At 41.3% G+C, this 12,225-nt stretch overlaps 1 protein-coding gene across 1 annotated transcript in view; it reads left to right on the forward strand.

The window, feature by feature from the left end:
• Nucleotides 1-12,225, forward strand: part of LOC145416348 (nucleolar protein 11) — a 395,109-nt gene that overhangs the window by 122,884 nt on the left and 260,000 nt on the right. The window contains exon 4 of the mRNA XM_080285346.1: nucleotides 8,275-8,404. Within this exon, the coding sequence (XP_080141472.1) occupies nucleotides 8,275-8,404 (130 nt within the window). The remainder of the gene's footprint in view (nucleotides 1-8,274; nucleotides 8,405-12,225) is intronic.

Below are 12,225 nucleotides of genomic sequence, written 5' to 3' on the forward strand. Positions count from 1 at the left end.
TTTAGGAAGGGAAAAGGTTGTGTAGATCAGATATTCATTCATAGATCTTTAGTGGAAAAGTTTCTAGAGAAGGGAAAGAAGTTGTATGTGGCTTCCATGGATTTGGAGAAAGCATATGACAGGGTGGATAGACAAGGATTGTGGAAAGTATTAAGAATATATGGAGTGGATGGGAAGTTGTTGAATGCTGTGAAGAGTATGTACTGTATGATTGTGCTAAGGCTGCAGTGCATGTGGATGGTGAACTGAGTGAATTTTTCTCTTTGAAGGTTGGGTTGAAACAGGGATGTGTCATGTCTCCATTGTTCAATCTGTACATGGATGGGGTAATAAAAAAGGTACAAGGTAGGGTAGTGGATGTTGGAGTGGCCCTGGTGAGAGAGGGTAGTGTTTGGAAACTCTCTGTACTGTTGTTTGCAGATGATACTGTGTTGTTGAGTGAAGATGAAGGAGAGCTGCAAGGCTTGGTGGATGAGTTTGAGAGAGTGTGTAAGAAACGGAATCTAAGGGTGAATTTAGGGAAGAGTAAAGTGATGGTCTTTGAGAGGGGTGAAGTCAGTGAATGTACAGCGAGGTTGGATGGTGAGGAATTGGAAAATGTGAGTACGTTTAAGTACTTGGGTAGTGTGATGAGTAAGGATGGAGGTTTGGAGGGTGAAGTGCTTGAAAGGGTAAAGCAGGGAAGAAAGGTTGCTGGTTCCTTGAAGGCAGTGATAAGAAACAGGGAAGTGAGCATGGAAGTGAAAAAGTTACTACATGACAGTATTGTGATACCAACTCTAACGTATGGAAGTGAAGCTTGGACGTTGCTGGAAGGACTCAAGTCAAGAGTGAGAGCAGTGGAACTGAGTTATTTAAGAGGAGCCTGTGGAGTCACATGGAGAGACAGGCTGACAAATGAGGATGTAAAGGAGCGTTGTGGTGTGGATGTGGATGTGATAGGAAGTGTTAGGAGGAATACACTGAGGTGGTTTGGCCATGTGGAGAGGATGGAGGGTGAGAGACTGACGAAGAGAATGTATGTGAGTGAGGTGGAGGGGGGGAAGAGGGAGAGGGAGGCCGAGGATGAGATGGAGGGATGGGGTGGAGAGGTATATGAGAGAGGGGGTGTGAGTTGGGAGCAGGGCAGTGAAATGGCAGGGGACAGGGCGACGTAGGGGGGATTTGTTTGTGGCCACCCCGAACGGGATTAAGGCGTCTGGCAATAGATAGAGATAGACAGTCGGAGCGCAAATATCCCCGCTTGAGGTGCACGGACTGCCTCCGACATGCCCGCGCTTAAGGGGTTAATGGAGAAAATTGTTCTGATATACGAAATTTCGAATTACGAATTTTTTTTTTTTTTGGTCCCTATCCCTTTCATATATCAAAAATGTGAAATTACGGTAGTAATTATTCATTTATTAATATTAAGTGAACTGGAATCTTCAGTTAATAAAGTTTTGTACATTAATACATTCATTGATGTTTTTTCTGCTATGTTTTTAAATCCCTACAATATGTTATTATGCCCACTTATAAATTGGGGGTTTGGTTTACTGCACCACCTCCTCACTATCTATCTATCTATCTATCTATCTATATATATGAGGCGTCTAGAACCAAAGGAGCATCGGCACCAAAATGTACTTTTGAGTTATGATGCTTTAAAGCTGTGTTTATGGCAACGTCATAACCAAAAGGCAATAAACAAACCTTTTATATATCAAAATGATCATCAGCGCCTATGCTCTACATGTAAAGCAAAAAAAACAAAACAATAATAATCGTAACCACAAAATATGCAGTAAACCAAACCCCCAATTAATAAGTGGACATAATAACATATTGGGATTTAAAAACATAGCAGAAAAAACATCAATGAATGTATTAATGTACAAAACTTTATTAACTGAAGATTCCAGTTCACTTAATATTAATAAATGAATAATTATTACAGGTAACTCGTACGGAACACGATCTCACGGAACGCGCTCGCAATTATACACGGTAAGGGCTGGGATACATATAAGACATCGTAAGATTAAAAAACCATTATGAAAACTACAAATTAACGCAGGAGAGGCCTTTGAAAGATCAAATCCTCGAACGTCACCGCAGCGCACGGTTTGTTTTGATTATGTGACGATCTAGGCTGGAAATTATTCAGTGAGTGAGACATTCCCGAGTACAGTAGCACAGTATTTGTAAGTTAAATATTTACAGTACTGTACTGTTCTGGTAAGTTTATGTGCAACTTAAAGTACTATTAAATAACGTTAAAGCAAGAAATAAAGTCTTATAACCAGTTTACCTGATAGGCGTCAGAATATTGCCTTTTTTATTTGTTCATTTTTTCCACAGTACTGTACAGTATTTGTAAGTTAAATATTTACTGTTCTCGTATGTACTTAAATAAAGTTAAATAATTAAATAAAGCCTTGTAACCAGTTAACCCGAATTATATGATTGCCCATGATCGGCGTCGGAATATTGCCTTTTTTGTTTGTTCGTTAAACTCTTACTGTACTGCTTCTCTACAGTACAAACTGTATTTGTGAGTTAAATATTTACTGTTCTGGTATGTACTTGTAAGCAATTAAAGCATTAAATAAAGCCTTGTAACCAGTTAACCTGATTTATATGATTACCCATGATCGGCGTCGGAATATTGCCTTTTTTGTTTGTTCGTTAAAGACTTATAATAAGAGAAAAATACATTTTTGTCTTGGTATCTCATGTGGAGAGGATGGAGGGTGAAAGACTGATGAAGAGAGTGTATGTGAGTGAGGTGGAGGGGGAAAGAGGGAGGGGGAGGCCGAGGATGAGATGGAGGGATGGGGTGGAGAGGTATATGAGAGAGGGGGGTGTGAGTTGGGAGCAGGGGAGTGAAATGGCGGGGGACAGGGCGACTTGGAGGCGATTTGTTTGTGGCCACCCCAGACGGGACTGAGGCGTCTGGCAATAGATAGATAGATAGATCTTTACCTATTTGCTCAGGTTTGCTGTAATGGTTTGGATCATTTGATGCAATGCAACTTGTAGAAAACTGTGAAAACTTTCGGGAAGTGAACGAAAATCTGAGACATGAGACTGACCTTGACTTCACCCTCTCATGTATCATGTCAGTTCACCACCTGCTATCGTGATGAGTAGATGTACTATTTTTTCGCTCGTGGCCATGCCTAACCACACATAGTTACACCCATTATCTCGACCCAGACAGAAAATACAATCTTTTTCCTCCCTTGCAAAACACAAACAACCACCCTGTTTACGAGACAGCAATATATATTGCGAAAATAACAAGGTAAAATGATAAAGATGAACGTAAAATGATAAAGATGAACATGCTATGATGGAAGAAGTACGTTTTCCCCGTCTGTAAACGTATTTATTTCTGCTTTGTATCTGTATTCGTAATAATTAGACGTATTGTTGGTTCTGAAACTGCATTATGATTCTATTTTTAGCCATTCTCGTGGTGTGGGAGCTGGAAGTTGTGACACAACTTCCTTATTGCTAACCGGACTGACCCTCCACTTTATTCTCCCGTGGCAGAGTCTAGCCTTGGAGGACGTGCAGTTTTCTCATTTAGGACTGAAAATTCAACTCTTTCGCTCCCTTTTCCAAGCATGGGCACAACGATAACGTAAAAAATAACTCGAAACTACCATAAACATATATCAAAAAGGTGAAAATGTATTCATAACATTTTTTTTTTCCAGCCATTCCTAACAGTACTGAAATCATTCGATATCACAGTACTGCATTTCTAAGTTAAATATGTACTGTTCTGGTATGTACTTGTATGTTAAAGCACTGGTACCAGTTAACCTGATTTATAAGATTACCTATGATCGGCGTCGGAATGTTTCCTTGTGTTTACGTACAGTATTTGTGTGTTGAAGTTTTGCTCTGGAGTACTGTATTTGTGAGTTATAACATTAAATAAACCTTCTAACCACTTAAAGTGCATTCTAGTGATTACCAGTGACAGATAACAGCAAAACAACACATTTGGGGGGTCTAGGGAGCAAAATAAGGAGTAGTTTAAATATACGCGATTTCGCACCTAACACGGCACCGTAGGAACGAAACCCACGTGTTCCGTGCGAGTTACCTGTACTGTAATTTCACATTTTTGACAACTAAAACTGAAATCAATGCAGTTATTATTTTTCCTCTACCACAATAGATTGAAATAATAACACTCAAAAAAAAAAAAAGTAGTGTAGTGCTTAAGTAAATTGAAAAGGGGCAGTGAGGGGTTAAATGGTGGGGTCGTCATCTAGGAGATCGACATCCAACTCTGCCTCCTCTGTGCCATGCCCCCTCCCGCAGTCTCCCCTCACCACTCTCTTTTCCTCTTCCTTTCTATTTTTTTCCACTTCTCCACACACTTCTGATGCTTACGAGGGGTTATAGGCACCACCTCCTCACTGTAACTATGTGATGAACTCATCTTGTCACCCCCCCTTCAACCCCAATAACAACAGTTCATCTTGTCACCAATAATCCACGATACATGGGGTACAAATCCAATACGTAATAATTATACACTCAGTGAACATGGGAGGGAAGCCTCACCGGCACACCGGGCAGGCCACACGCTTGCTGATTGGCTGCTCTCGGAGAGTGGCAGAGAGCGAGAATGCTGATTTGTTTGGGCTGGGTGGCTTAGATGCCTGCCTGCTCTGATTTGCTCGCCCTGCAGCATGGACAAAACCACATGACTTTGAGCCCTTCTACCACTGTCCAAAAGGCCGAATCTTATGGCAACCTTCTGTCACTGAGAAGAGGGTTAAGCCTGTTGTCTCCCCTACCTAACTCAAAGGCAGTATATTGGCAGGGATGCCCCTGTGGCTCTAGATGCCTCATATATATATATATATATATATATATATATATATATATATATATATATATATAATATATATATATATATATATATATATATATATATATATATATATATATATGCGAGGAAGAAGGAACCACAGGCCGCGAGCCCGCAATTATTGTTCCTTCCAAGAGAAAAACAATATACAAGAGAGAGCTAAATTTAAGATCTGATCATTTCGAGATGCCTGGACACACTGCGTTTGAAAGACTGGAGATCATAGGAAGTAGGAAATCCAGACAGAGGGAGACAGTTCCAGAGTTGACCTGTTGCATAAATGAAGGACTGGGAGTAACGGTTAACTCTTGCATTAGAGAGTTGGACGGAAAAGGGATGAGAGTTTGCTGCTAGACGGCTGCTACGCTCCCGTCGTAGAGGTGGAGGAATGCATGCAGACAGTTCAGAGGAGCAGTGACCATTGCAGTAGCGATAAAAAAGAGATAAAGATGCAACAGTGCGACAAAGTGACTGAGGTTGAAGGGAGTCAGTAAGAGGAGGAGAGTTAATGAGACAAAAAGCCTTTGACTCTACCCTATTGAGAAGAGCTGTATGTGGGGAGCCTCCCCACACATGAGAGTTGTACTCCACACAGGGGCAGATAAAACCCCTGTATAGAGTCAACAATTGTGCAGGGGTAAAGAAGGAACGGAGTCGGCTTAGCACACCTAATCTCTTGGAAGCAGATTTAACAAGAGATGTAATATGATCTTTCCTAGATAAGTCCCGAGTAAATGAAACCCGAAGCATGTTCAAGGATGATGCAGGATTAAGCTGAATATTATTAAACATTAGTGGGTATACCTGTGGAAGATTTTATCACATTGATAGTTGTAGGAACCGAGTCTTTGATGCATTAAAAACGACAAGATTACTTTTACCCCAGTCAGAGATACAAGCTAAGTCAGACATTAGGTTGGCCATAGTTTCATCCCTTGTTTGTTGAAGTAATTGCTGAGATGGATGTTGCGGGACCTGAATGGAAAGGTGAAGGGTGGAATCATCAGCGTATGGTTTGATAGGATTAGATGTACAGCTTAGAAGGTCATTGATGAATAAAAGGAAGAGATTTGATGATAGGACAGAGCTCTTAGGAACACCACTGTTGATAGATGTCGGAAAATAATGGTGGCCATCTACAACAGCAGCTGTAGAATGACCAGAAATGAAGCTATAGATGACGGCACAGATAGAAGGATAGAAACTGTAAGAGGGCAGTTTGAAAATTAAAGATTTATGCCAGACTCGATCGAAAGCCTTTGAGATGTCAAGTGCAGTGGCAAAGCTTTCGCCAAAGTCCCGAAAGGAGGATGACCATGAGTCTGAAAGGTAGGTGAGAAGATCGCCAGTGAAGCATCCCTGACAGAACCCATACTGACGATCAGAAAGAAGGTTGTGATAGGAAAGATGCTTTCAAATTTTTCTGTTAAGAATAGACTCAAAAACTTTTGAGACACTGGATGTTAAGCAGTTGGGAAATAAACGCTGACGAGCCATCTCACTGCCACTCTCGCTCCCTGCTCGTCATCATCTCGTGCTCGAATGTCAACCTTCGCCTCAGCTGAGTACTTCAAGGGCGAAATCACCACATGCTGGCCCTTCAGGAGTGGAGTTTTCCACACAGGTCCCACATTGCTAGGTGTGCCAGACAATTCTCTTCACATCTTTAAGAAAATTAAGTTGATTTCAGAAGAATGGAAGAAACTTACTCTACGTACTCAAAGATGGATTAAATTTCTTCCATTTAATTTTCGTAAAGATGTGAAGAGAATCGTCTGGCACACCTAGCAATGTGTATTTTAGCTTCCTAAACCCATGCTATGATTCACTATGATTCACGGGAGAACTGATAAAGTTACGGTGCATTTACCATGTGAGCGAAAACATCTGAGGTTAAGCGACTGCCTGACTGCTTGGAATGGTAGCGTAGAGTTGTGCAAACATACCAGTGACCTTCGTTCCTTTCCCATAATTGTTCACAGTTTTTTATAGCTCACAGTAACTCGATGTCACTACCACCAGTACTGTAAAGAGTTGTTCAGTGCTGGAGGTTATTAAGGGGTTAATGGAATACATTACTGTTTGCATCAGTACTCTCCGTTTCTCATATAAACACAAAAACGAGCAAAAGAATGAGTGCTAAATGTATGTTTAACTTTGTCAGAAAGACCTTACCAATTCATATTCCTCCAGTATAATTGATGTATTTTTCCGACTACTGTATTTTGTTTTGTGTTTGGAGAGAGTGCTGTTTACAGTACTCACTCCAAACACATTTGTAATAATATAAGTAGTGATGACAGTGTTCACCAATACAAATGATGTACTGAGCAGGTAGGTAATATTCCATATCATTTCGGCCATCCAGGAAGTGTTATCTGTGACTTGTAGGCCTACTGTGTCATTACACTTGTATATGTTCACTGATTTATACACTGTATATTTCAGATTCATGTATAGTACTGTATTGATTCAGTATTGCACAGTATCATGTAGCATACAGTACTCTCTCCAAACACATTTGTAATACCATAAGTGTTGATGACAGTGTTCACCAATACATATGAGGTACTGAGCGGGTAGGTAATATTCCATATCATTTTGGCCATCCAGGAAGTGTTATCTGTGACTTGTAGGCCTACTGTGTCATTACACTTGAATATGTTCACTAATTTATACACTGTACATTTCAGACTCATGTATAGTACTGTATTGATTCAATATTGTACAGTATCATATAGCATACAGTACTCTCTCCAAACACATTTATAATACCATAAGTGTTGATGTCAGTGTTCACCAATACATATGAGGTACTGAGTGGGTAGGTTTTTCGATTATTCGGCAAATCCAATTTCTCAGCATCGGCCCGGTCCCGTAGATGCTGAATAATAGGACATGTATTGTATTTTTTTTTCAAAATCTTGAAATTCCCTGTAAGGAGTGGGTGACAGCGGGAAACTCCTGGCGGGTGGGGGTTAAACCCCCAAACCTCAAAGGAGGTATTATGGGATTGGCTGTTACAGTACTTTTTAGCATTGGAGGTCAGCCATTGTCAGACCCCTATGTACCATATTATACATAAAGACTATATCTGCTTGTTTCTCAAGGACTCATTAATTGAGACTACAGTATTTTTAATCATTTGATACTGAGTGATTTTTATTTTATATATTTTTTGGCTACTAAATGAGCTCACACACACCATGGGAGAGCCCGTTAGTGGTGTTGGGATTATTGAAAGTTGCATCCAACACTTTATGTTTGAAAGACCTATGATAATCTCTGTAAAATTGTTTGTAGAGAACATGAATATGATGAAAATTAGGTCATTAGATTGTTGGGATCAAGGACTCATTTATTGTCATATTAAATTTGCATAATTTTGCTTTCAGAATAATGAGTATGTGCTGTGTAAAGTTCACCTAGGCAGTTCATATGCATTGGTCAGTCAGCATCCTTTGATTGGCTGTGCCCACTTGACAGGCATCTGTGTTCTGTCAACTGCCAGGCTCATCACTCTGTGTACGTATTGTGTGTCCCATCTTTTTTTATTTGTGCAAATAGTTAGGCTTTTGAGACAGAGTCTGAGTGATTGAATATACAAGTATGTGTGATAGTGTGGTTCATTTCACCGAGGATGCTGTTCATAACTCCCACCTATTTACTTTCTCTTTCTAATCATGCCTAACCCTGTTGGTGGTATGTGGGGATGTCCATCATCCACTCACATGATGTAGTGATGCCTACTTCCTTCATGTCTGTAATTCTTTTTTTTCTGTCTGCCCTCATCTCTTCATATCTCTCCCTTTTCTTCTGTCACTATATTTATTGCTCTTCTTTCCACTTAAGGTGGCTTTACTCCAAGTGACAAGCTAGATGGTTTTGTGTAACCAGGGAAGCCATGTACAATGCTGGGGTGATAAGGAGCCCACTACAGTGCCCCTGTTAACTGGGTGGAGATGCAAATGCAGTGTCCATCCAGGAACCAAACCTCCAGACTAATCCTGCCACATCCCTGTTAGCTAATCGGGAACATTGGTTAACTGCACAGGATGTCCTTTCAGGGGCAACTGCTTGCCTGTGGTTGATGGATCTGCTTAATGAGACAGACTGGGGATACACAATAACAACAGTGTCACTTTAGGAGAAAAATGGTTATGGTGAGTGTTGTAGAGCTGATCGTGAAAAATGTAAGTGATTCAGAATGAGATTTAAAGACAGCAACCAAGAGACCTGTATCATGGCCGTTGTCAAATAAAGAACATTGCATCATCAGAGTACCTAAGCACAATGTGTTGTTTATTTGGTATTTAGCCGGTAATGGTACAGTATTTAGAAATTTCGTGTTCCTGAAATTTTGTTGTTTGCAGATGATACTGTATTGTTAAATGAAGACGAAAGGGAACTGCAAGGTTTGGTGAGTGAGAGTGGGAGAGTGTGTAAGAAACAAATCTAAAGGTGATTGTAGGAAAGAATAAAGTTATGGTCTTTGAGAGAAAAAATGCCACTGAATGTACAGTTGTGGTCATAGATAATCACACATCCTCCGGTACCCCATGCCTCAAGCTGGCTCCTTTATGCATGGCAAATCACAGTGGAGTAAGAGGGGCTGAGAGGGAGGGGTAAGACACAGAAGGGAAGGTGGATGGGGGGATGAGTGATGGTGCTGGAGTGGAGTGAGGGAGGGGAGGGAGAATGAAATGCAAAATGGTGGTCATATTATTTGTCTGTTTTCTTTCATTCAGAGCATGATATAAAGGAGTCAGTATTTAGTAGATAATGCTGCATTACACCTTGTAGCTATAACAGCATCAGATAACAAGCTTTAGATATGTGGTGATATCAAGAGCTGGCTTGTGAGAGAAATATTCTGACGTGACTGGTCAGACATTAGTGCAGAACCATTGAGACTGTGTGGGCCCAGATTGTCAACGCGTGGGAGCCAGAGAACGAGAGGACACAGGCCCGCCTCTTCTAGCACACCAAGAACGTGTGGGAGCCATTCACACAGAACCAGCAAACCATCAACAACATTTTTCATCGGTGCCGCGAAGACTGCCAAAGGTTATTGAGGCAGGAGGCCACTGGACTACTTACTAAGGCTTTCCTGGTTGCTTTGGCTTAATTAATGTCGGTAAACATTGACATAGATATTGTTACATCCCCATCCCACACTGCCACAGGCTCCAACAGCAGTAGATCCATATAGGAAGGATTATTGCCTGGTGAGTTGTTCTTCCTATGGCCAGCCTTTTGATGTGCAGCACACAAGATCAGCTTAGGTGAAAATAAACTCAGGCTTCTTAAGTTCACTGTTTTTATTTTCCAGATAATTACAGTTAATGCTTATCAGCTTCGCTGTTTTCACAAGTACCGGAGATAATCTTCACTAACTGCAATTACACATAATGCTTGCCAGCAACACTTCACCGTTTTCACAAGTACTGGAGATAATCTTCACTAACTGCAGTCACATATAATGCTTGCCAACAACACTTCACTGTTTTCACAAGTACCGGAGATAATCTTCACTAACTGCAGTTACACTTAATGCTTGCCAACAACACTTCACCGTTTTCACAAGTACTGGAGATAATATGCACTGACACAGATCTGCACTCACACTGAGCTGAAAACTGACTGAACCTGCTCTAGTCTCTTCCCCATTTCCTGTATTCTAGAATGTTCTACACTTCTCCACAGTTCTAGTGTATTCCTGAGAAAGCAACGATTACAACAGTTACCAACTCGGAGACATTCAAAAGATGCCAGAGTTTTCTTACACTGCCTAACCCTCTAATTATTTAGCATACAAACTTAAATTAAATTACATAATTTAAACAATCACATAAATAAAACAGAGAAAGGAGTGCAAACATTAATGCATAACTTACAACGCTCACAAACAGCAGGCTAACTGGCAACTTTGACTCTTAACGGAATTACAGAACTACAAGAAACATCTGGAAACACTGAGAATGCTCTAGCACTACCTAACTGGTGAATCCCGCTTCTCAACCCAACCCCTCCCTAATCCTTTGCCGTCCCAACAAAACTACACAATGAATACCAACATTATCCTGATGAAACTAAACCATCAGGTGCCATAATTTTGTTATATGGTTACCATCCAGCATAGGAAATGGTCTCCTGGTGTACAGGAAACCATTTGGCATGTCAATGTAGAGCCAATTGGTGACTCTACGTTGAGTGACAAGCCAAATGGTTTCCTGTACGCCAGGAAACCATGTCCTGTTCTGGATGGTAACCATATAAGCAAATTATGGCACCTGGTGGTTTAGTGAGTAATTAAGGTGCTCCAGTCAGATTGAGCCTGTGTAGGCTTATATGCAAAGGGTGGTTGGGGTTTATTGCTCACGTAATTCCACTCAGGGATGAGTGAAGCAGGTTCATCTCATCTTAAATGTCAGGACCAACTTGCCTAGCCCTGGGCTACTGTGCTCCTCATGGGGCAACATAGGATTGGATGATGGATGAATGAAACATCTGATTATACACAAAATAATCTTTCAACTTATCAGGTCTTCTCCTGTGCCACTTCTGATGGCATCTCTGCTCTTTCATATAGTCCACTCCTCGTGGAATGTCTTGGTCCTCTTTGTGATTCACTTCTTCCCTCAGGAAACTGTCACCATCCTCTTGTACTTCAACTCCTTGGTCCTCCTCAGCATCCTTGGCTGCAGGTAAGCACCATTCCTTTGAGACGTCCCAGTTGTAATGTTTTGGCTCATGGTACTGCCACAGATGGTTCATGTGTACCACCTTTGGGTGAGATTTCCAGCTTCCCCGAATCCGTTATGTCTGATAGGCAATCCAACATAGTGTAAGGCCCGTCCCATGGGCTGTGCGGCTTCGAAGACTGTCTGTTCTTTTGCTGAGGATTGTATAACCAAACTTGGTCACCATCCTTGAAGCTCACATCACATGCCTTGGCATCATACTTACACTTCACCACCACTCCTGAAAACTTAAGGGCTCCTTACACTTGATGATGTACCTCAGTCAGCCTTTCCTGAACATGCTTCACATAGCTGAAGGTGTCTGTAGGCAGCTCTTCATGAGGTGGTCTTACCTTTAATAAGTCAATGGGTAAACTTAACACATGGCCCAACATCAGTTTTGCAGGGGTGTAGCCAGTAGACTCACAGGATATGCCATCAGCAGCGCAGGTAATTTATGGTCCCATTCCGTTTGTCCCACTGTGCAGTACTTGGCCAGTTTTTGTTCTGGGGTCCAGTTGAATTTCTCCACCATCCCATCTGACTGTGGCCTTAGTGGGATTGTTCTGGTCTTCTTGATCCTCAGTAACTTGCAGCACTCAC

Source organism: Coenobita brevimanus, chromosome 105 (genome assembly GCF_032717465.1).
Source record: "Coenobita brevimanus isolate Jiangsu-jjx chromosome 105, ASM3271746v2, whole genome shotgun sequence".
Classification (NCBI taxonomy): domain Eukaryota; kingdom Metazoa; phylum Arthropoda; class Malacostraca; order Decapoda; family Coenobitidae; genus Coenobita; species Coenobita brevimanus.